Source organism: Mus musculus, chromosome 13, assembly GCF_000001635.26.
Source record: "Mus musculus strain C57BL/6J chromosome 13, GRCm38.p6 C57BL/6J".
Classification (NCBI taxonomy): Eukaryota; Metazoa; Chordata; class Mammalia; order Rodentia; family Muridae; genus Mus; species Mus musculus.
In genome coordinates, this window is record NC_000079.6 from 35717283 (window position 1) to 35743006 (window position 25724).

The 25724-nt window shown below is 42.7% G+C and overlaps 1 protein-coding gene across 6 annotated transcripts in view; it reads left to right on the top strand.

The window, feature by feature from the left end:
• The window catches only part of Cdyl (chromodomain protein, Y chromosome-like), a 214247-nt gene that overhangs the window by 57465 nt on the left and 131058 nt on the right, over positions 1-25724 (top strand). For 3 of the 6 annotated variants that reach the window (NR_166191.1, NM_001378941.1, NM_001378942.1), the window contains exon 1: positions 24180-24606. The exons of 2 other annotated variants lie outside the window; for them this stretch is intronic. Coding sequence is in view for 2 of the 4 variants with exons in the window: in NM_001378941.1 (NP_001365870.1) it covers positions 24583-24606 (24 nt within the window). In the remaining 2 variants the exon portion in view is untranslated. Of the gene's footprint in view, positions 1-24119; positions 24607-25724 lie in introns of those variants that run through there. One more of the 6 variants, NM_001123386.1, reaches the window with a different exon arrangement.

Consider the following 25724-nt stretch of genomic DNA (forward strand, 5'->3'; position numbering starts at 1 on the left):
AATTCCTTACCAGTAGGCTCTGTTAGCTCGCTACGCTGCCTACTTTAAATGAGAAACTGCCCTTACTGCAAATAGAGAGAAGAATCTACTCTTCATGTGGCATTTGAAGAAAGGTTGTTTTATAAATTTTATTTATGAGTAATGTATTAAAATCCCCCCTGAGCCAGGCAGTGGTGGCGCACGCCTTTAATCCCAGCACTTGGGAGGCAGAGGCAGGCGGATTTCTGAGTTCCCGGACAGCCTGGGCTACACAGAGAAACCCTGTGTCGAAAAACCAAAAGAAAAAGAAAATAAAAATAAAAATAAAAAATAAAAAATCCCCCTGAAAGATAGCTTTAACCAAATGAGAGAAATTGTAATACACGCTTTGATAGTCAGTGTAATGAATTTGACAGAATGTAGCTTGGCCAGAAAGGACTTTGGGCGCGCCTCTGGGGGATTATCTTGATCACATTTATTGAAATGGGGAGGCAGGCTCATTGTGGGTAGCGCCATTTCCCTGGGCTGGGATCCTGGACTGCACAAACAGAAAAGGTATACTGAGCAGCAGACAAGCATTCAGTGCTCTCTCCCGATTATCTGAGGTAATGTAACAACCTGCTTCAGGCTCCTCCCACTTTGACTCCCCCACCATGGCAGATTGTTCCTAAAGTGTACACTGGAATAGCCACTCCCTTAAGTTGCTTTTGCCAAGGTATTTTATCACAGCAACAGGCAAAGAAACTGAGAAACTAACAATGTATCTTTAAATGGTTCTAAAAATATGCTTTTGCAATTCTTCACCAGTTTCATTTTCCACTTATTTTTAAACAAAGTTTATTTTATTAAAATAATTTTCGGGCCCGGGGGTGTGGCTCGAAGGGTAGAGTGCTTGTCTAGCATGCACAAACCCTACATCTGATCCTCAGCACCATATAAACTGGGAGTGTTAACACAAGAGGCTCAAGATCACCTTCAGCTACTCAGAAGAGTTGGAGGCCTGAGTGAGCTAAAGACCTTGATCCCAGTTTTTCTTTTTTTTAAAGGAGGAGGTGAGGAGAAGCTTTAAATATATAAAATCTCTGGAAAATACAGAAATTCAAAAAGGAATAAAATTCTAATAACTCCAGAGAAAATAGCTACTGATGTTTTTAAGTTTGTTCTTGCTAGGTACATTTTTTGCATAGCTGAGATTATACTGATGTGCCTTTGTATTTCCTTATTCTTCCTTATGCAGTGAGTGTTAAGTAAGTTAAATTTAAATATTTTTGAAGCTCAGAAAGGACAAACAGGTATAGCAGGAACAGCGCCATCTGACCTTCCACCTCAGGTGTCACCTTTCATCCTGGAGGAAAGTGGGCATTTCCAATTTAAAATGTTTTGTCATATCCTTCTATAGACATTTTCTATATTGTGGTCAGAGTTTGTAGCTTATTATGCAAATCACATGCATTTCATTATCTTTAAAAAAATCTTAAAACCACTACTCTAAGGGCTCCCTAATATTTTATTATACAGGTATTACATTGTTCAGTCATATATACCTATCAGGTCTTTAAACTGTATATATACACATATATATTATTTTTAGTAATGTCACATATTCTACTGCTTTGACTGAAAGAGCACCTTTATCTTTTTATTTGGGGAAGGCTTAGGACATTCTCAATAGCTGTCTTTGAACAGATTACCACTGTTTCATATTGTGCCTGCACCCAGAGCCAGTTCATTGTTCAGCAGGAGCTAGACACTCAACCTAGAGTTGAAACAATCTCTCCTCCCCATGAACTGACCTCAACTGGATATAGGTACATCCTCTTATCATCAAGAAAGCACATCCCTGCTCCATCCATGTTTTATAAGCATTTATTGTAGGGATGTGGGGCAGAGTGGATAGCATCTGGTCTCCCATTGTCGAGGGCTCCTATGTCCTGGGAGCTGGTGGGTTCAAAGCATTGTAGAATAAGACTCACCAGGAGCCCACTCTCTGAAGCATTCAAACACGTACAAGGACAACGAAATTAATGACAACCGAAGTAGAAAACATACCTCCCAGAATAAATAAAGGTGTCTGTTGCTGTCCGAGTTGACTGGCTGATTGCTGAGTGTAAAAGGCTTCAGCTCTCTGTAGATTAGGTTGGGAAAAAAGTTAGCCTCACTTAACAAGAGTATTCACGGAGTTGGCAGTAAACAGAGAGGAGCAAAAACTTTAGCAAAGTAGGAGAGAGCCTATTTCTGACTTAGAAGAAGGTAGATGTGGAACTGAGCTATTCCAAGTGAGAAATCTGGGCCAAAGCTATGAGGAAGTTAGCATAAAGGGGCAAAAAAGAATGCCAAAGGAACGGAAGTTATTTGGTTGAAAGGTCTGTAGAAAACGAGTGTGGAGCATTAGCCCAGTGTAGCTGGAACTCTGTGAGAGGAGGGGAGAGCCTTAACTTTCAGGAGGTGGATGAGTGAGACGTGACCTAACCCAATCCCCAGCCCTGTCCTGCCTCTTAGAATCTCTGCTGCCTTAGCCTCGTTTCTGACTATGATAATTTGTAATCCACAGTTAGTGTTACATAACTTAGCTCAGCCTCTCACTGTCTCTTCAACCACACTATCATATTAAGCGAAGACTCTTTCATAGAAATATGTTCAAAGTAACTATGAGAAAATTGATGTTTGCTCCCAGCTATTTCACGCATTGCCCTTAAACTGTTTCTACAACCTCATAGCTAATTTGAGATGTGCTCTTCGGGGCAGATGACAACCCAGATCAAGCACTCCTCAGTAGCTCTTGTTAGATCTTTTCAAAGTTGCAGCTAAAGAAATAATTCGATGCATGAGCCTGAAGGTTCCCTGGCTGGCTCCGTTCCAGACCTGGGTCTGATGTACATGCACCTCCCTTGTGACATTAGAGGGACTGCTTATATGACAGCATCTGAGAACACCCATACCACCTATACTGTATTCACAGTAAGCAGTATTTATATTGTATCTAAGGCTAGCCCCATCGTGTAATCATCTCTAACTTATTTCCTCTGTAATACCAGAATAATAAATAAATAACCCCTGTTTTACAGAATGGTGCTAACTCTTAGATATGGCTGCTGGCTTTGGCAGACAAAATGAGCCAGGCTAACTTTCCTACTGAAGATAAACAGAAAAGCTTATGGGGCAACACTTGTAAGAATCTGGTTGTCTTAGGGTTTTAGTGCTGTGAAAAGACACCATGACCAAGACAACTCTTATTAGGACATTTCATTGGGGCTGGCTTACAGGTTTAAAGGTTCAGTCCATTATCGTCAAGGCAGGCATGATGCAGGAGGAGCTGAGAGTCCTACGTCTTCATCTGAAGACTGACTTCAAGGTAGCTAGGAAGAGAGTCTTAAAGCCCACATCCACAGTGACATACCTACTCTAACAAGGAACACCTATTCCAACAGGGCCACACCTATTCCAACAGGGCCACACCTAATAGTGCCACTCCCTGGGTGGGACATATACAAACCATCACACTGGTTCACAGGAAAACCAACAAAATAAAGGAAAGCTGAACTCGAAGGAGAAAGTATGGGGGTCCAAGACGGTGAGCCTGGGATTTTGAAATGCTTTTCCTTCAGGAGAAACCCAAAGAGTCAGAGATCAAATGGCCAAGCACAGTTCTGAAAACCATAAAGAACTAAGGTATCAGGTATTAGTGATCAAGGCCCATCTTAGCGTGGCAGCCCTGGTGTATAAATGTCTCTCACACATATTAAAATCAGAAGGAATTTAAGGGTAACACAGAAGTAAATGTTTCTAGAGACTTTCACTGATCTTTAATTATTTCAACCCATAACTTTGGTCTTAGATGACTTTGACTAGGTGAGCACCTAGCTAACTGGCAGAAGCAAACTTAATCCTGTTGGAGAGGGGTATGTAACTGAGAAGTGCTTGGTCTGGGTTGTCATCTGCCCTGAAGAGCACATCTCAAACATTTCTACAATGTTACAAATACAGTATCAGGCACATAATATAAAATAATGTGATACATAGGAATAAATCAACTCAATCCCAGAATTAAAACAAATTGAATTAAATCAGTGGAAGTAGCAGACATTGGAAATAGACCCACAAAATTTCCAATTGCTCAAGTTTAAAACCCCAACTTCGAAATAACCAAGCAGAGTAAGCTGAAAACAAAACCAAAGAGAAAAAAAAAACTTAGAACAAAGGAGGACAAATAGAACTGGTGAGATCACCAAATGGATAATGGAGCTTTGCCGGTAAACCTGATAACCTGAGCCTAATTCTTGGGACCCACATGGTAGAGGGAGAAAAAAAGACTCCTACAAGTCATTCTCTGATGTGTATACACACACACACACACACACACACACACACACACGCAAATGCATGTACAAATATGCTTCCCCCCCCCACAATGTTTCTCATGAGAGAGAGAGAGAGAGAGAGAGAGAGAGAGAGAGAGAGAGAAGACAAATTACCTTCAAAGGAGCTAACCTGGAATTCTGAGCAGTGTAGCCTTACAGTGAAGGTAAAAATAAACACCTTTTCACATAAACATTATCATCAATCTACACTAAAGAAAATACTAGTTATTCATCAAACAGATGGAAAATAACTTTAGATAGAGGTTTTCATGTGTTGAAAAATTGCAAGTCAGTATAAACCAATTTGTGACTTTAGGCATACAGAAAATTAATATCCAAAACAACAGGGCTAGCAAGATGGCTCAGCTCGGCACATACCTCAGTTTTTTTTTTCTGTTGCTGAGATAAAATATCCTGACAAAAACAACTTATGGGAAAGAAAGTTATTTTGGTTCACAGTTCCAGGGTACAGTCCACCCCTGAAGCAGCTGGGCTCACTACATTCACAGACAGAAGAAGATAGCAAAGAACGCACACACGCTAGTGCTCAGCTGGATTCATCCATTCTTACATAGGCCTAGGGAATGGTGCCATTCACAGTAGACAGGTTTTCCCATGCCAACTAACTTAAAGAAGATAATCCCTCCTATGAACATGCCCAGAGGCCTATTATCATAGGTGATTCTCACATCTGCCAAATTGACAACACTAACCATGATACCCAGCAAACCTAATGACCTGAGTTTGATTCTGGAACTTATACAAAGATAGAAGAAGAGAAACAACTCTACAGACTTGTTCTCTGGTCTTCAAATACATGCCATTGTATATGAGTTAGTACATACACACACACACACACAAAGTTATTTAATTAAAAAAATTTTAAAAACAGAAATAAGAATAGGGTATAAAATGAGTGGTATCAAGTGGTGTGTCTCAGGAAAACATAAAAGTATTAATATATTTAGTAAAAAGAAAAGATTGGGGCTGGTGAAATGGCTCAGTGGGTAAGAGCACTGACTGCTCTTCTGAAGGTTCTGAATTCAAATCCCAGCAATCACCTGGTGGCTCACAACCACCCATAATGAGATCTGACACCCTCTTCTGGCATGTCTGAAGACAGCTACAGTGTACTTATGAATAAATAAATCTTTGGGCTGGAACAAGCAGGGACTGAGCAAGTGGAGTTGACCGGAGGGACCCGGGCCAACCAAAGTGAGCAGGGTTGACCAGAGCAAGCAGAGGTCCTAAAATTAAATTTCCAACAACCACATGAAGGCTCACAACCACCTGTACATCTACAGTGTACTCATATACATTAAATAAATAAATAAATAAATAAATAAACCTTTAAAAAAGAAAAGATTATCGCTGATAGTGAATAGAAACATGGATTTTAATGTAATAAGGGAGAAAAACTTTTAAAAAAAAACTTCTTAATCAACCTACAACCAATCAATGAAGAAAAGGCAGAGAAATACACAAGGAGTAAGTAAATATAAAACACAAAATAGCATACTATGGTGGAATCAGGGCCAGGGAGATGACTTAGTGAGGAGAGATACTTGTCCTGTAATGCTGAACACACATTGTCAAAGGACTGTCACAAGTTGTTCTCTGACATTCACATGCTTGCACAATAAATAAATAAATGTCTAAAAGGGGGTGGGGACGGTGTCCTGGCTAGTTTTATGTCAACTTGACACAAGCTAGAGTCAACCACAGTTGAGGAAATGCCTCTGTATGATCAGCTGTAGGGCCTTTTCTTAACTAGTGATTGATGGGGGAGGGCCCAACCTATGATGGGTGGTGCCATCCCTGGGCTGCTGATCCTGGGCTCTGTAAGAAAGCAGGCTGAGCAGGCCTTGGGGAGCAAGGGAGTAAGCAGCACCCCTCCATGGCTTCTATATCAGCTCCTGCCTCCAGGTTCTTGCCCTGTTTGAGTTCCTGTCTTGACAGCATTGATGATGAACTGCAATGTGGGAAATTATGCCAAATAAACCCTCCTCCCCAAGTTTCTTTGGTCATGGTGTTTCATTATAGCAATAGCGACAGACAGAATCAAAACTGCACAGATCAATAATTACCCTTAGTGTAAATGGACCAACGAGCGAATAAAGCTTGTTAAGGTGAATTTTAAAATGAAATGTCTAGTAGTGAGAAACATGCGAAAAATATCAGGATCCAGAACACTAACAATGTCAAGATAGAGACTTTTCTATCACATAAATGTAAATCAAAAGCCATTTGATTGTTGATATTTTCACATTTTTAAATTACATTCTATTGTTTATTGGGTTTATTTGTTTGTCTGTTCATTTATTTTGAGATAGGATGACAGACTTGAAAGTTTGAAACTTGCTTTGTGGACCAGGCTGGCCTTGAATTCCCAGAGATCTGCCTGCATGTACCACCAAACCCAACACCTTCATATTTTTTTCTCTTTTTTTAACCTTTGTATTTTCAAGACATTTAAATTAAATGTGTGTGTGTGTGTGTGTGTGTGTGTGTGTGTGTGTGTGTGATGGCGCATGTTTGTGGTCAGAGAACAATTAGCAGAAGTTAGTTTTCCTCTTACATCACATGGGTCTTGGGGATTGAACTCACCTGTCAGGCTTGGAGGCACGAACTTTTTTTTACCCTCTAAACCATCTCAATAGCTCTGGCTGTAGCTACCTTACTTTCAGAACGTAGACTTAAAGTCAAAAGCCTTATTTGTATCTTTACCCTGGCAAAAATTCTTTCTTGACAAGCTAAATATAACTTAATAAATAACTTAAACAAATATAAAGCAAAACCTAAACATAATGGCATTTTTTTTTTTCCGAGACAGGGTTTCTCTATATAGCCCTGGCTGTCCTGGAACTCACTTTGTAGACGAGGCTGGCCTCGAACTCAGAAATCTGCCTGCCTCTGCCTCCCAAGTGCTGGGATTAAAGGTGTGTGCCACCACTGCCCGGCTGGCAAATTTTAATATACTTGTCCCAGTAATTGAAAGACATGAACAACATAAATAGTTTAAGTGGAAATTTCTGGTTTCTTTGGAAACTGAGTTGTGATGTTTTTCTGGAGGCTGTCTTTGTGAGAGAATGTTTTGCTGAAACAGACACATAAGAGGGCACTGTGCAACACTTTGCTGGTCTTCACTGGTTTTTACCAGTCTTTGCTGCCCGTGCAATGCTTTGCTGGTCTTCCTTGTTCACTGGTCTTCACTGGTCTTCACTCCATAAACAAAAATATGCCAAAGAACTTCTCATGGTACTCTGGCTTATTCTTGCTGCTTCCTCTGACTCATGACTTTGGCAGAGCCTTGCAGTTTCTGCTGGATGGAGCCGCTGTTACTGATTCATGTTTGGTGTTTGCTATTGGACTGGACTGCTGATATCCTGACAATAAAGAGTGGAATTGCCCTCCACTACTTCTAAATAGGTTCACAACCCTCTTTTCCTATTAACCTTTTTCTCCCCTACTTCTGGTCAGTGGGCTAGAAGGAAGGTTTAAACATTCAAGAACTCTAAATAAAGTAGGTTTAAAGAAAACCTACAAATAGTAAAGTTGTATATGTATATATTTACCTAGACAGACATACAGGCAGGCAGACAGACAGGCATACAGGCAGATAAGGGACTATTATGCAGCATAGGTAGTTTGTGTGTTTGTTTGTTTGTTTGTTTGTTTGTTTTTAACTATCACAGGATATTTATAAAATTTGTAGACATTTGTGTCAAAATTTAAATTTCAAAAGATTGGAATTTAAGGAACTGCAGTAAAGAGCATTTACTGCTCTTGTAGAAGATCTGACTTGGGTTCTCAATACCTACATGGCAGCTCAAAACCTATAATTCCCATCCTCTTTTGACTAGTTGGGCATCAAGAATACATGTAGTGTACACACAAACATGCAGATATGACACTAATACACATTTTTTAAAACCTAATAAATTAGAATGAGACTTTACTACAGATCCTACAATACTAGATTTTGGTAGGAATTCTTGTTACTGATCTTGAAATTAGATGAAATGGGCTTAACACACAAATAAAAAAGTAAAGAATTTGAATCTTAGGGACTGGAGAGCATTAGTTAAGAGCACTAACTGCTCATGTAGAAGACCCAGGTTCAATTCCTAGAACCACATGGTAGCTCACAACTGTCCATAATCCCAGTTCCAGGGGATCTGATGCCCTTTTCTGGTCTCTGTAGTCACTTCATGCACATGGTGCACAGAGATACTTCCAGGCAAAACACCTATGCATATAATATGAAATCATATGTATAATAAAATATTATATAAATAAATAAAACAGTTTATCTATAAATAGAATTAATTATGAAAACAAAAATTTTATTAAAAATAAATTTATTTTATTTATAAATAATATAAATAAATAAAATCTTTTTGAAAAGAGAGTCTGAAACTTCACTTTGGAAATTTACAAGAAAAAATGCTCCAACACCAAAGAAATTTAAAAATCAAATGCTTGTAACCACTGTAGAAGAAATAGCAGCATTTATACACAGGCTAAAATTTTGGAAAAAAACATACACTAGCTTCTATGAGATCTATATAGTCAGTGACCAGCAGCCTAACAGATAAGACACTAGTCGCTTGGGCCCCGTGCAACTGTGGTATTAGAGCCTGAGAAGGAGATAATGGCCAACCTTTCTTATGATATAAACTAAAATCCTTGACTCATTATTAACACACAGAATCAAGTAATTAATAAAATAGACAATGTACCAAACATTGTTTAGTAAATCTCAGAAAACAACAACAACAACGAAATGCCCCACACCAAAAGTTAACACTTTGCTTTCTAGGTTAACACATTTAAAAAATGAAAATACAATGTCATGATCCTTTTAGTAGATATTAAAATCTAACGTGTATTCATGATCTAAATTTCTGTACTTGCTTTTTGTTTGCTTGTTTTTGAGACAGGGTCACACTATGTATCCTTAGCTGACCTAGAAATCACTCAGGCTAGCTTTGAACTCAGGAATCTGTTGGCTTCGGCCTCCCTAGTGCTGGAACTCAAGGTGTGGACCACTATTCCCTGCCAAACTTCAAACTGTTTTTAGAAAGCAACTGTGGTTCACTGCCTGACGTTGCCTACAAGACCTCCTTAGGTGCTATCATTCCTAACGGTGAACATTCTCCCTTTGCAATAAAAAAGGGACTGGATGTCCAGTATTGCCACTTTTATTTAGTATTACAGAGAATGACCTCAATGTCATGCTTGGTTACTGTAAGCATCAGCTAATGAGAGTCACCGAAATTTTATGTTGAAATAATTAGATATTTTAAGTAGACAAACAAATACATACATACACACACACAAAAAAAATAAGTAAAACAACTATTGCATATCAAATTTACAGAAATAATCATAAATAACTACTCTGTCCAATTGCCTACTCTTTATAGAGCCAACGTTTTTGTTTTTGGAGTTTTTTTCTCCTTTTTTATTTACTTGGTTTTTAATTAGCATACAGAATAATGGGCTTTGTCATATCATCTGCACACAAACATGTTGACCACATTACTCCTTCTTGTCCACTTCCCCACCAGCCCCTTCCTCCTTCAAATAGTTGCTCTTTTTCTTTCATGTCATATATAAACTAGAGTCCATCAATAAGGGAACTCATGTGGCCCTTGTCTTAGTCTGGCTTATTCCACGGAACATGATGCTCTTCAGTTCCATCTATGTTCCTGAGAGTGACATAGCTTCTTTTTGCTTTTGAAAAGGATTACTTTATTTTTATTTGATACATTTACTATTTTAATTAAGATACATGTGTGTGTGTGTGTGTGTGTGTGTGTGTGTGTGTGTAGGAACGTGCACAGATGAGTGAAGGTCCAGAAGAGGGTGTCAGATCTCCTGGAATTGGGGTAGCAGCAGCTGGGAGCTGCCTGAGCTGGGTGCTAGGATTCAACTTGGGTTTTCTGCACTCTATACCCCAGGATGGCCTTGAACTCATATCGAACCTCCTGCCTTAACTTCCTATGTCCCAATATGACAGGTATGAGCCAAAATGTCCAGCCAATTTTGTTCTTTATGAATGAATAAAATTCCATGGTGTATAAACATCACGATTTTGAAAATCCTATATTTTATTAATTTATTTACTTTACCTCCCCTCCCTCCTCTCCTCCCAGTCCCTCCTTCTCCCTCCTTTTTCCTATCCTCCAGTACTCCCTTTCTCCTCAGAAAAGGGAGTTGGGGCTCTCATGGATATCAGTCCTCCTTGGTTTATCAAATTGCAGTAGAACTAGGCACATCTTCTCCTACTGAGGCTAGACAAGGCAATCCAGCTAAGGGAAAGGGATCCAAAGGCAGGCAACAGAGTCAGAGGCAGCCCCTACTCCTGCTGTTAGTCCTACATGAAGACCAAGCTGTACAACTGTTACATATGTTCAGAGGGCCTAGGTCCACCCCATGCATGCTTTCTGTTTCTGTGGGCCCCTGTGATTCTGTAGGTTTTCTTTCGGTGTCCTTGACCTCTCTAGCTCCTTCAATCCTTCTTCCCCCTATTCCACAGGATTCCCCATGCTCAGCCTAATGTTTTCACATCAGTTTCTATCAGTTGCTGATGGACAACTCTCAGATGACAGTTATGCTAGGCACCTGTCTGCAAGTACAGCAGAAAAAAAATCATTAATTGTGTCATGGCATGGGTCTCAAGCTGGGTCAGTCATTGGTTAGCCTTTCCCTCAATTTCTGCTCCACCTCTTATAGGCTAGACCAATTGTGCATTAAAGGTTTTGTGGCTGGGTTGGTGTTCTACTCCCTCCATTGGAAGGGTTTTCTGGACACTGGAGATGGACATTTTAAATTCCATATCCCCTATTGCTAGGAGTCTTTCCTAGGTCACCTCATAGATTCCTGGTAGTTACCATTATCCTAGGTTTCTAGCCAGTCCCAGAGATAACTCCACACTAATTTCAGTTTTCTCCCTCTCTTCTGCTCCAACTACACCCCTCTTGCTACCCTCTGCATCCCCTCCTCCCCACAGTTCCTCCCATCATCTACCATGATGTCTATTCTATTTCCCCTATTCAGTGAAATTCAAGTGTCTCCCCTTAGGTCCTCCTTGTTACTTAGAATCTTTGGGACTATGGATTGTGCCATGGTTATCCTGAACTTTATAGCTAATACTCACTTAGCCATGTAAGTGAGTACATATCATGTTTGTCTTCCTGGGTCTGGTTACATCACTCAAGATCTAGTTGCATCCATGTGTTTGCAAATTTCATGATGTCATTGTTTTCAATAGCTGAGTAGTATTTAATTGTGTAAACTTAACACATTATCTTTATCCATTCTTCTGTTGAGGAACATCTAAGTTGTTTCCAGTGTCTGGCAATTACAAATAAAGCTGCTATGAATGTAGTTGAGCAAGTTTCCTGGTGGTATAGTAGAGCAGATGTTGGGTATATATCCAGGAGTGGTGTAGCTGGGTCTTGAGGTAAAATTATATTATAAAAATTTCTCATTTTTCTGAGAAACTGTCACATTGGCTTCCAAAGTATTTGTACAAGTTTGCCTTCCCACCAGCAATGGAAGAGTGCTCCCATTGCTCCACACCTTCACCAGCATGTGCTGTGCCTTGAATTTTTGATTTTAGCCATTCTGACAAGTGTAAGATAGACTCTCAGAGTAATTTTGATTCACATTTTTCTGATGACTGAGGATGTTGGAATTTTCATTAGGTGTTTCTCGGCCACTAGATATTCCATTGTTGAGCATTCTCTATTTAGATCTATACCCTGTTTTTAAAATTGGGTTATTTGGTTTACTGATGTCTAGTTTGTTGAGTTCTTTATATATTTTGATATTAGCCCTCTGTCAGATGTAGGGTTGGAGAAGAACTTTTCTCATTCTGTAGGCTGCCATTTTGTCCTTTTGGTGATGTCCTTTGTCTTACAGAAGCTTTTTGGTTTTATGAGATCCCATTTATTAATTGTTGATCTTAGTAGGCACTAAGAGCTATTGGTGTTCTGTCCAGGACTGTTCTGTCTCTGTGCCAGTGCATTCAAGGCTACTCCCCACTTTCTTTTCAATCAGATTTATTATATCTGGTTTTATGCTGAAGTGTTTGATCCACTTGGACTTGAGTGATAGATGTGGATCTATTTCTATTCTTCTACATTCAGACATCTAGTTAGACCAGCACCATTTACTGAAGATGCTTTCTTTTTTCCATTGTATAGTTTTGTTTTTTCTTTCTGTTTGAGTGAAATGCTCTGTAGACATCTCTTAGGTCCATTTGATTCATAATATCAGTTAGTTTCATTATTTCTCTGTTTAGCTTCTGTCTTGATGACCTTTCAAATGGTGAGAGTGAGGTGTTGAAGTCTCCCATAATTAATGTGTGGGGTTCTATGTGTGATTTAAGTTTTAGTAATGCTGCTTTTATGAATATGAGTGCACTTGCACTTGAGACATAGATTTCAGAATTTAGACATCATCTTGATGGATTTTTCTTTTGATGAATATGAAGTATCCTTCCCCATCTCTTTGATTACTTTTATTTGAAAGTCTATTTTATTAGATATTATAATGCCTACTCCAGCTTGCTTCTTGGGGTTAACTTGCTTGTAAAATCTTTTCCCAGCCCTTTGCACTGAGGCCACTCTATCTTTGATGCTGACGTGTGATTCTTGTATGTAGAAGAGTGGTGGATCTTATCTTCACATCCATTCTGAGAGCCTGTGTCTTTTTATTGGGGAATTAAGTCCATTGATGTTGAGAGATATTAAAGACCAATTATTGTTATTTTCTGTAATTTTGATTATGGTGGTGGTGGTTTTGTGTGTGTGTGTGTGTGTGTGTGTGTGTCTTGTCTTTGCTGGTGTGGAATTATTTCCTGTGTTTTCTTGAGAATAGTTAATGTCTTTTGTGTTGGAATTTTCCTTCTAGCATCTTCTGTTGGGCTGGATTTGTGGATAAACTGATTAAATTTGATTTTTCTCATGGAAAATATTGTTGTCTTTCTCTACAGTGATTGAAAGTATATTGCTGTATATAGTCTTAGAGACTACAAGACATCTGCCCAGCCTCTTCTGGCTTTTAAAGTCTCTGTTGAGTCTCTAAAAGTTCGATGTCATTTTAATAAGTCTGACTTTATGTGTCACTTGGCCTTTTTCCCTTGTAGCTTTTAATATTCTTTCTATGTTTTGTATAGTTAGTATTCTGATTATTATATGGCAGGAGGATTTTTCTTTTCTGGTACAGAAGATCTGTTTGGTCTTCTGTAAGCTTCTTGTATGTTTCTAGGCATCCCTTTCTTTAGGGAATTTTTCTTCTATGATTTTGGTGAAAATATTTTCTAAATCTTTGACCTGGGAATCTTTTTCTATTCCTACTATTTTTAGCTTTGATCTCTTCACAGTGTTCCATATTTCTTGTATGTTTTGTGTCTGGAACATTTTAGACTTAACATTATCTTTGACTGATGTATCAACTTCTATTGTATCTTCTACATGTGAGATTCTCTCTTCCATCTCTCCTGTCCTTTTGTGATGCTTGTGTCTGTAGACTGTTCTCTTTCCTAGGTTTTCCATCTCCAGGACTTCCTCAGCTTGTGTTTTCTTTATTATTTCTATTTCCATTTTCAGGTCTTAAATAGTTTTATTTACTTCCTTCACCTTTTTGTATTTTCCTGTATTTCTTTAAGGGATTTATTTAATTTTTTCTTTAAAGGCCTCTGTAATCTTTATAATGTTGGATTTAAGGTCACTTTCTTGTAATTTAGCTGTGTTAGAATATCCTGGACTTGCTGTAGTAGGACAGCTGGGCTCCAGTGGTGCCATGTTGCCCTGGCTGGGTTTTGTTTTGTTTTGCTTTCTTTTGTTTGTTTGTTTGGCTTATTCTAGGTTTAGATGCTGGTTTCTGAGCATATCTTTGTTGGAGGAGTGGGTTTTGGATGGTTTTTTCCCTTTGTTTCTCTTTCCCCTCTGTCTTTTGGCCTGAGTGGCCTGGGTTTCTGGTGAATAGCGAGTCTTCAGGTCTAGTAGGGTACCCCCCCCCCTGGGGTTTTTGTGGCCTACCTGGCCTGTAGGATTTGGGTGCTCACCTTGCCTCTGAGGTCCCTATTCCCTAGTGCCAGAGGGTCTCCAGGAAAGCAGATAGAGTTGTGGGCTGGAAAATGGAGTCTAGGGGGTAGGATACAGTTTGTCTATGCTGGGTATGCTTTCAGAGAAGTTGGTGGGTAGCAGGAGGGTGGGGAGGGTACTTACCTTGTGTCATTGATGCCTTCCAGCCTCCAAGGAAGCAGGCAGAGTTGTGGGGCAGGAAATGAAGCATAGGGTATGGGGTGGAGTTTACCACTGTTGGGTATACTTTCAGGGGAGTTGGCCAGCATGGGGCTTGGGAGGAGTAGAGTTGCTATGCCACTATTTTTTAAACATTACATTATTGATGGGTCTACAGGCTGATTCTGTATCTTAAATTTAAGCTAATGTTTAGTTAGTAGGGTTTTTTTTTTTTGTTTTTTTGTTTGTTTGTTTGTTTGAAACAGGATCTTACTCACAGGTTGGCCTAGAACTCTCTACGTAGACCAAGCTGACCTTTAACTACAGATAAGTTCTACTTATCTCATTTCACTGTGTGTCCTTGGATTAAAGATATGAACCCCTACATCCGGTCCTGTTTGTTGAGACAAAGTGTTAGGCTAGCATCAAACTCAATAAGTGACAAAGATGACTAAACTGCAGCTCTGTCTCTCCCTCCCATTTGCTGGCATTGCTAGTATGAGTCACTGTATCCTGTAAAAGCCAAACCTCTTAAGAATACAGATAAGGGCTACAGATAAAAGCACTTGATACTCTTTAAGGAGGCCGAGTTCCATTCCATGCACCCACGTCAGACAGTTCACAACTGCCTAAAACTCCAGCTCTACAAAATCTAGCACCATCTTCTGGTCTTTCTGGGAACCCATACGTGAATGGCATATACTCACAGATAGATATATAGAGAAATACATGCAAATAAATCTTTTTAAAAGTAATAGTTAGCAGATTATTGTTTAAGAGATCAGGACATTGCTATGACCTCTAGCCTCGTCTGCTTCTTCACTCCATCTTAAGTCCCTCTTCCTACATTCTGCATGCCAGCTTCTTACAGAGTCTCAGAGGTGTCTTGTTTCACATCTGAGTCTTTATATCAGGTCTTCTCCGAAACTTGAAGCATCTCCTCTGCCCTCTGAATTCAAGTTATTCTTTTCTCTCATCGGTTTAGGTATAACCTAAAACCCAACCAGCAGTTGAGCACACTCAGCACCCAGATGTTTCTTCTCAGTATGCTTCTCTAGTGAAAGGAGTCAGAGCTCCCTGTGGAAATGGCTGATTCCAGGAAAATATGCAAGATGATCTTGGAACATCTTATAGTGCCAGAAAGAATGGAAATGCTCAAAACACACACACCCTGTGCCTGGTGAGAGTGAGTCAAAGGAGCCACCAGAAACCTCCTGCTGTCCAGAGATAAAGCAGTATGGGTTACAATCCAAAGTATATAACCAGCATCCAGGAGGCTGGGCTAATGGAAATGAATGATTAATGCATTAAGTAGAGGCGAGGCAAATTCTTATTCACATGAATTCCAAATACTTTTCTAAATGTCCTCCTCCTCAAGGGAGGGCTACATATATTGATTCGCTTCCAAAGGGTACAGCACGGAACAAGGAAAGGAGAGCTACAGTCAAGTGATGATCATCATGAACACGTAAAATTGGGTGAATGTACCCTGAACCGGATGAGATGTGATAAGAGAGGCACCTTACCCCCACAGCCACTTTCCCTAACAAGGAGTCCATCATTAGACACATTCCATCATAGGGCATTCTGCAAATGGCCTTGAACCAGAATGAGAAATATCCTTCAAACCTGTCAAGGTCATTAAATTGTCAAGAAATTGTCATGGCCAAGATCACTCAAAGAAGGCAGAAGGTACCTGCTTGACATGCTGGCATATGAAGGGGAATTAGGTAAACGTTAAGGGTCTCTAAATGAAGTACAGACTTTGGTTAATGTGATGGGCCAGGAGGGTTTGCCCAAGCAGAGCAGACACCTAGTAGCTAGGTATCCTTGAGGTGAATCTGTATCACCACGTACACAAAAAAGTATCAGTCTGGCTTCATTAGTAGTGACAAATATAACAGAGTAACAGAAGACATTGATCCCAGGGAACTTGGGTACAGAGGATGTGGGGACTGTGTTAAAATGAGAAAAGTTTATAAGCCAGGTAAAAGGCTCATGCTTTTAACCCCAGCACTTGGGAGGCAGAGGCATGGGGGTCTCTAGGAATCTAAGGCCAGCGTGGTCAGCAGAGTGAGTTCCATAACAGCAAGGGCTGAGTAGAAAGACACTGTCTCAAAGAAACAAAACAAAATAAAGGAGAAAAACTGAAATGTTTATTAAAAAAAAACATAACCAAGTAAATATGCCCTAAAGACTGAATACATATGAGATGCTTCCTACTTTCCACTAGTTATTTAAAAGTCTTCCAAGTACTGCATGAATAGAGAATATTCTTCTTCTTAAGCTAAGGAGTTGGTCATAGACCGTGTGATGTCTTTATGTCCTTTTGCAAGTCCGGTAGTTCGTTTCCTTTTCCTTTTATTTGATGCAGTGGTGTGTGTGTGTGTGTGTGTGTGTGTGTGTGTGTGTGATGAGAGCAAGTACAAGTGTGCACATGCCACAGTGCACACACGGAGGTCAGGAGACAACTTGCAGTCCCCTCTCCTCTTCTGCCATGGGTTTTAGGGACTGAGCTTACGTCATCAAGCTTAAGAAGCAAATTCTTTCTCCACGGAGCCATCTCACCAGCTTCAGTACATCAAGTATTAGAAAAACTACCACAACAATTGTACGGAAGTAAAGGTGTTTCATTTTCTTGGGATTTTGTTTGGAGGTACGGAACTACTTATGGACTCAGTGATTTGTCTCTGCTGGCTCCTGAGTACTTGCACACAGTGTGGTGAGCTCTTGCCTTTAGGAAAGTGACAGAACTCAGCCCTGTTAGGTAGCTCAGGCTCACAACTTCCTACCATTTTCCTTGATTGGTGAGCAAGAGTGATCTTTCCCTGACAGTTTAGCGTCTGTTTATCCCAACAAATTATTAGCTGCGTGGAAGCAGGAAGGGGTGTGTGTGTGTGTGTGTGTGTGTGTGTGTGTGTGTGGTGTATGTGTGCATGTACATGTGCTCATGTTTAATTTTGATTAGCAAGATGCCTGCTCACAAGGGGTCAATAAACTTTTACGGAACGAGTGAATGACTTTGTGACTCAGCTCTCAGACCTTCAAGTTGCATGGACCAGGACATGAATTGAACTTTCCTTACCAACTGGCATATAGTCAGTAGCAGTACATATCCCTAAAGATGCTTTGCTGGATGAATGTGCTTGCTTAGAGATTTCTGTAAATGTTAGCTATCATTTTATTAGGTGTTTGTTGAATTAAAGAGCTTCATATTTGTAAGGATTTTAGAACAGTTCCCAGTACAGGGCCACGGCTTTTGTTTGTGTTCTTTTCTTCCTTTTTCCCACCTCTCTGTCTTCCCTTTTTTCTAATATTCCCACTGACCAAATTAAATTTTATCCTTTTGGTTTAACTTGTTAGATTATCTGGAAGAAAAGGGTTAAAATAATGTGCTATAAAATTGGGGCTGGGGAAATGGCTCAGCTGGTATAAAAAAAAATTGTGTGCAAACATGAAGATTGGAGTTTGGATTCCCAGGACCATGTAAAGAGCCAGGGATGGCAGGGATGACATCTGTACTCCCAGTGCTTGGGAGGGCAGTGAGGGATGGAGGCTACAGGAGGATGTCCTGGATGCCCACTGGATAGCCAGTCCAGCTAAAAATGAACTCCATGTTCAAGAAGAGAGCATGCCTTGAATAAACAAACAACAAACAAATAAAATAGAAAACAAGGTGCAGAGTGACTGAGGAAGACTTGCTCCCTTGCTCTTCCCTCCCTTCTCTCCCCAACCCCCTCTCTCTCCACATGCCTCTCTCTCTCTCTCTCTCTCTCTCTCTCTCTCTCTCTCTCTCTCTCTCTCTCTCTGCCTCTACTACCCTTTTAACTCCCCACCCCATGCCCTGAATAAACTCTATTCTATACTAAAAAAAAAAAAAAAGAAAAGAAAGAAAGAAATGTATTGAGACAAGGTTTCACTATATAGCTCTGTCTGGCCTGGAGTTCTCTATGTAGAACAAGCTGCCCTCTAACTAATAGAGATCTGCCTGCCTCTGCCACCTGAGTGCCGGGACTAAAGACTTACACCACCCCACTGGCAAAATACTTTAATTAAAAGGATCGCTCCATTACCTTTTTTTTTTAAAAAAATGATTTGAAAGCAATACAATTCATACATAACTGACCACCTAATTTTGCACATTGTACTGATCTTTTCAAATACTAGTTTTCAAAAAATTTGATGTAGTTTAATATGTAAAAATATATTATATAACCAGGTGTGGTGGCTCTTATTGTTCGTCCCAGCACTCAGGAAGCAGAGGCAGATGGATCTCTATGAGTTTGAGGCCAGACAGGTCTACATAGTAAGTTCCTGTCTCAAAACCAATACCAAAATAAAATACACACACACACACACACACACACACACACACACACACACACACACACACTGTTCATCTAAACCATTGCCTCTCAAACATTAGCATGCATTAGAATCACTCAATGGGCTTTACTTAGCTGAATAGATTGTTATCTAAGTGCTTTTATACTTTTCTTTTGGTAAGAGGATTTGGGAATTGAACCCATGACCCTGCACATACTAGGCAAGTATTTTATTATGGAACTAAAGTTTTGGTCTAGAGAATGTACTCTTCTAACAAGTTCAAAGGTGCTTCTGTTGCTGCTGGGCTGGTGGTGGTCTGGGGACACACCTTGAGGCTAAGAGTGATACAAGGGCTAGAGAGATGGCTCAGCAGTTAAGAGTACCGACTGTTCTTCCAGAGGTCCAATTCCCAGCAACCACATGGTGGCTCACAATCATCTGTAATGGGGTCTGATGCCCTCTTCTGGTGTGTCTGAAGAGAGCAATGGTGGTGTACTCATATGCATAAAGTAAATAAATACATCTTTTTTTTTTTTTCTAAAGGGACATGAAATAAATAAACCAAGTGTTTGTGTTGTCATGTATTTGTCTGGCCCCAGCTTTACCTCTAGATTCACATGCTCTTTGCATTAGATTCCAGGCTCATATGATTCTTGCCCAGGTCCCAGGCTAAGTCTGGTTTCTGGTTGCTTTTGGACACCTTGGTGTTCCTTGTTTCCTTCTGAGTCAAAATGTCCTCTGGCACCTTCTCTCTGAAGTGTGTGTGTGTGTGTGTGTGTGTGTGTGTGTGTGTATTTGAAGAGTAGAGGATTAGGATATGAGTTAAGTGATAAATGTAATCGATTATCACAATAATTCAAGGGAAAGTTACTTGCTGCTTTTTCAAGGATCAAAAATGAGTTAGCTCTGCCTAAATCAACCAAAAAGCAATGGAGCTATCCTGTGGCTATTTGTCTTTCCTCTTTTCAGATGGTGAGATAGTGTACAGAGTTATTAATTGAAGAAAAAAAAAGCTTCCTTGCTCCCATTTGATAGAAATAATTTAGCAAAATATAATGGTTATTTTGGTGAATCACCATGAGCTAAATAAAAAGGGGAAAGCAGTCAAAACCACTGTATTAGTTGGGAAAGAAAATAACCCTTGCTGGGGATGGGCTTACTTGTCTAATACTTACCTAGCACGTCTCAATCCCCAATAGACTTCAAGGGAAAAGAAAGAGAGAAAGAGAGAAAGAGAGAAAGAAAGAAAGAAAGAAAAGAAAGAAAGGGGAAGGGAAAGGGGAAGGGAAAGGGAAAGGGAAAGGGAAAGGGAAAGGGAAAGGGAAAGGGAAAGGGAAAGGGAAAGGGAAAGGAAAGGAAAAAGGAAAGGAAAGGAAAGGAAAGGAAAGGACCCTTAATTGCAAATTGCCCAGTTTAGCTGTGGTGGTTCCTCAATTTAAGAGAAAATTGGTGAAATCAAATGTAAAGAATTCTCAAAGCTGACCTCTCTAGAAGAAAAAAAAAAAAAAAAAACAAAAAACCACAAAAAAAAAATCAATTAGGTGCTTGGACAGGAAGCAGTAGTATGGTGGCTTGAGAGATGCCAGCTAGGTTCTGCTTAGAAAGGGAAGAAGAGGCTGCTGTGGAAATGGAAGATGGACTCATCCAGGAAAGGAAATGGGGGCGGGGGGGGGGTGGGACTAGAAATCGGAAAATAATAGTTGGCTGGAAAGGTGCACTAGTATATACAATTTAAGCTTTCAGGAAAGCAAGAATGGTTGTCTCCAAGTGCAGAGAACACATTACCTGACTTCCTGTTTCTCTTGCTCTCACTTTCTTCCTAGTTTTGCCCTGCTCCTTTCTCTCCCTACAGGTAATGGAGATGGGAATTTCACTTAGTTTCGTGAAATGTTTAACCTATAACAGGAGTGGTATTTAATTTCTTTTTAGCTTCATTATGTTTAAACAAACCAACTCTAGGTCCCTTCTTCATAAAATCCATAATTAAATTCTGAGCTTTAGAGGTAGTAGCCAAGATGGAGTGTGCTTTGGGGGTACCAGATTGCTGTAGGCAATCTTGATCTGCAGCCTTTCACAACCACCCATCCTGAAAATGCCTGTATCCCAGAGGCTTTGGTGCTTGATTTTGGCTTCTTTTGTCTTAAAGTCCCATCCCCCACCCCCCCATCTCCTCCAGCATGCCTTGGGATTCAAATGTAGATGGCATGCAGATTATTGGGAGAATAGGACCAACCGAGGCTGACTTGGCTATTGAGAGAGAAAGAAGGGAGGGAAGAGGAGACCTCCAATTTTAAGTTTTCAGCCATTGTTCTCTAGAGATGGGAAATGGCTGTGGTACCTGATCTGAAGAGTTGTACTCGGTGGTATTGGCTTGTGTGGTTCTGGAGAAAGAGTAAAATGGACTGTTTGAATCTCCTCCACTGGTTCAAGTCAGGTAAGGGTTGAAGCTTATTGATGTGCGTTGTAATTGTGTGTGTCCATTGTCTCATGTTGACCACTTCCATACCTTTTAAAATATGTACTGTGCGCCCTGCACTTAGTACTGTGTGGTATAAATTTTGGACAGTCTTCCTGAAGAGTTTGGGAGTACTTCCACACCCACGCACTTGGTCTTGGTAACTGGTTAAAAACTGCACTATTTCATAACGGTGGTATAAATTCAAAGACACAAAGCGATCTTAGGCATATTTACTTTTGTTATAAGCACTGATAAAACGTTTATATTAAAAAGTGAAGGAGGAAGGCGGCATTTGAAAGTAAGATAAGTTCAACTTATCCTCAATTTGCAGAGTAGCATTTAATAATCCAGTGGTTGTTGTAAATGGAGGGAAACGAGGAAGCCAGGGAAGAAGGGGTTAAATGAATAGCTGAAAATGTGGTCAGATTTTCCATCTCTAGTGGAAGCCACCTAATTCATTGGAGGAGAGGCAGTTGGTTCTGAGTTTATGAGACTGGCTTGCTCCTGCTTTGGTGGAGTCTACCGGGAGTTACACCTCCAAATGTGGGTAGTCATAATTTAGATCTTCGATGTTGTCAAATTGAACTTTTCTGGGTTACTCTTCTCAGGTTTTTATCCTCCCCACCCCCCAGTCTGGTTTTTTTCCACCACGGCGATGAACTACTTTACTTTGTATACTAGCTCGTCGACTGAAAATGGTTGCTGTGTCTCTCCATCCTCTTTTGGAGGTAGGATAGGATTGAAGGCTCTTTAGAGATTAGTGTGAAGAGTAGAGATGTTTTTACTTATTTTGGTGTCCACTCTTGGACCTGAGTTTGAATGTGAGACGTTATATGCGCATTGTCTTTTGAGGATCCCTGTTTTTTCTTCAATTTCCTGGTATGTTTGCTCATCGCTTGAGCACTTGACACACAAACGACTTTGAGATTCCTTTGTATAAAGTCCTAATTCTTAGCTTCGAGGAGTTTAACGATTATGTAGATGAATTAGTATAATAGGACATGAGGCGATCCTCCAGTGTAGCAAACAAAGAAACGCTTAAGTGGGAAGGAGGCCTGTTGGAGGTGGCACGGCATTGGCTGAGCCACCTGTGAAAGGCGGAGCTTGAGGTACCTTAAGTTGTTGATGAGTAGGCCTCCTTAACTTGTGGTTCTTGTTTAGGAATCTGATTATGCTTTCTTTGGCCACTGAAATTCCAGCTCATTAAATATCAACTTATGTCATATGCAGAGGGTGGTGTTTGGGATAGGAAATTCAAATGTGAAGATGAAGAACGGATAAACACTAAAATATACTGAGATAGCGCTGCAATGGAGCACTCACGCATCGAGTGCTTTGGGGGAGTCCCCGGAGAGACGTATGGAAGACCAGGCTTTCGAGGTGTTGGTGGTAGTAGTTTTAAGGTTCAAGAGGGCTTTGCAGGCATAGGAGTCACAACCACCAGCACCTACCCGAAGACTTGGCATTTGTACTGTCAGACACCTGGGTATGGGAAAAGGCAGGGAACTGGACGTCAGTGGCTTTTAGAATGCTGTTCTACATAAACTAGTTGGGTTTAAAGAAGAAAACTGTTATGAGGAGCCCGATGTCTGGGAGGTCGGTTAGGATAGAGTTCTGAGGACTGGGACTGGGTGTCGGAGAGGAAGCTTTGGAGGCAATGGGAAGTGATGCGGACTTCCAGTACGACTTAAGGGGAGAAAGTATTGGTAGTGCCCCGAGGGGACGTCCCATTCATTGTGTTGCTTGCTGTTTGGAGGAAGCTAGGTCCATAGCCTCTTTCCCTATCGTCCAGTTTCCTGGCAGATGAGTTGTTCTGATAGGACCCGCTCTACCCATCCCACCTATAACATAAGGAAAGGCCAGCCCGTTGCAGCTGACTGAGAGGGAGTGTTGTCTACCCGGTCCCCACATGGAGCGTCACCATTGACAGCTTCGTTTCTTTAGAAAGTAGACCTCCCGGAGTCCACATTCGGTACACTCCTCTCCGCTCCCCTTAAGAGGAGGTGGACACTTAGGAGGAACCCGAGGCCTGGCGGAGGGAAGCTGCGGGCAGAGTGAGACGGCCGCGCCCTCGCGCCGCCCTCCCCGGTGCCCAGATCCCACCCCGGTAGGAGGCCCAGCTGGCGACACGCGGCGGGGCGCGCGGTCCCGGCTCCGGGTCTTGGCTGCGGCCGCCGGGGCGGCGGGCACGTGGCAGGGCGGGAGACTCCACCTGGCCACGCCGCTGGCCCCTAGATGGCTGGCGCTGTCCCCGGCCGGCGGCCGCTGCGGGAGCACGGAGGCATCTGCTGCGCTATCCCGGTCACAGGCGCTAACAGAACCGCTGCTGCCGTCGGGTCGCGACTTCAGACGCGTGCCCACCGTCCCGCCAGGTCCCTTACTCAACTTCGGATCGGTTTACCTGCCCCAGCGGGCACAGTCACCGTTCTCCGCGACCCTCAAGCACCGCCCGGTCCCGCCCTCTGCTGGGCAACTAGCGCCCACGTCCAGGCAGGGCCGGTGGGCGGTGCCGTGGCCACACAGACCCCGGGGAGCGGGACTTGGGCAACTCGGAGCCCCGCCCACCCCAACTGGCCCCGCCCACCACAATGTGCGGCCCCGCCCACCCCACCCGACTCCTCCCCTTCCTGCCGGCTTGCTCCCTGCAGCCCGCCGCTGGCGCCCAGGCCCGGAACGGAGTCCGTACTCCCCTTGGCCGCCCCGCCCCGCCGCCTCCCACCCCTCCCGCGAGGGCGGCCCGAAAACCCGGAGCGCGGGAGCGTTGCTCCGCCGGGCCGGGCGGCAGCACTGGGCATGCTCAGTAGCCGGGGCAGGTTTTTCGGTCGCAAGTAGGAAGCTTTTTGCACTACACCGGAGACCGGGAGCCACGGATCCCGCCGCACAGCCCGCAGCGCCCGCACCGCCGCCGCGCCCGCCCCAGCCCGTCCGGCCCCTGGCGGGCGCGATGAACCCGCGCCTGAGCCTCAGCCGGCCCGCCGGGCACTGAGCGCGGGCGCCCAGGGCGCGTTGCGCAGCTGCTCCTGCGCACAACCCCGCTGCCGCCGGCCCGCACCGGCCGCCCGGAGCGAGAGGCTGGTCCGTGCACTGCGCCCGGCGCCGGCCGCGGAGCAGGAAGCGCAGGCCACGCAGGGACCCAACTGGAACAAAGTGTCTGCCGCCGGGTGCCGCGCCCCGACCCCGCCGCGCCCCTGCGCCGCCCACCATGGCCTCCGAGGAGCTGTACGAGGTACTCCCCTCCCCCCGGCGGCGCCCCCGGCCCGCGGGCCTCCGTGCCCGGTTTGCTGGACGGGAAGCGTGCGCCAGCCCCCGGAGCGAGCGGCGGCCGGAGGGGCCGACGGGCGGGGGCGCCGGAGTTGCCGGGCCGGGCGGGGGGAAGTGGCGCTGACACGAGCGACTTGCTCAGACTCAGCCCAAAGTGCTGCTGGCGAGGGGAGCCCGTGCCTGAGCGCGGCAGGGTCCGTGGGCGGCGCGGGGGTGCTTTTCCTGCCCGTTTGGTCGAGCCGGGTGGACAGGGTGTCGCCTCACGGGGGGCCCGTGCGGCTGTCTCCACTCGGGTACTAGCCAGAGAGATGCAAAATTTCGCACCGAAAATGCTGAGCGTTGACCACATGCTTTAATTAGGTTAGCATTGTGGCCGGAGCCAGGAAATTGAACTTAAACGCTGATGCGCTGTCGTCGCAGCCTTGCGAGTAGGAAAGGGTTCTAAGAGTCGAGGCGATGAGTTATGGGTGATGGGTCTGCCAGCTTTAACTTCAAGTTTGAGAGTTATCGGTCTGGATCTTTCACGTATTCTGAATGTCTCCACATAACTCCTTGACGTATTTCAAAGTAGACTTCCTGGGAGTACAGAAGGGTAAAAGCTGTGCCTTTGGAATACGTTGTTGGTTTCACATATTTGTACATTCATCTTTTTAAGAGGCTTAAAACTCTCCAGATTCTATCCAGACTCACCTTTAGGATGCCTTTAGGAACTTGGCTGTTTAGGGATTGAAATGGGCATCTGTAACTGCAGCCTTGTGTGATCCTTCCAAGGGGGTACCGCCTTCAGTGTGTATAGCTGCTTTCGGCATAGACTGAAGCTTTGCTGACAACAATGAGGCTTGTAGCAACTTTTTGATGAGTTTTGGTTGCTTTGAAAAAAAACCAAAGGTTTACAAAAGTCCTTCGAAGGAGGCTACCTTCTATAGACCAAGGGGAAGGCTGTTGCTTGCCCTTTATTTGAGCTTCAGTCTACTGTACCTATCATTGAAAATTGTCTCCCCCTTTCAACCATTTTACACATTAGCAGTGCCCTACTGTATTCAAGATGCTCTCTTAGGTCACTGGGGGATATGAAGAGAAAAC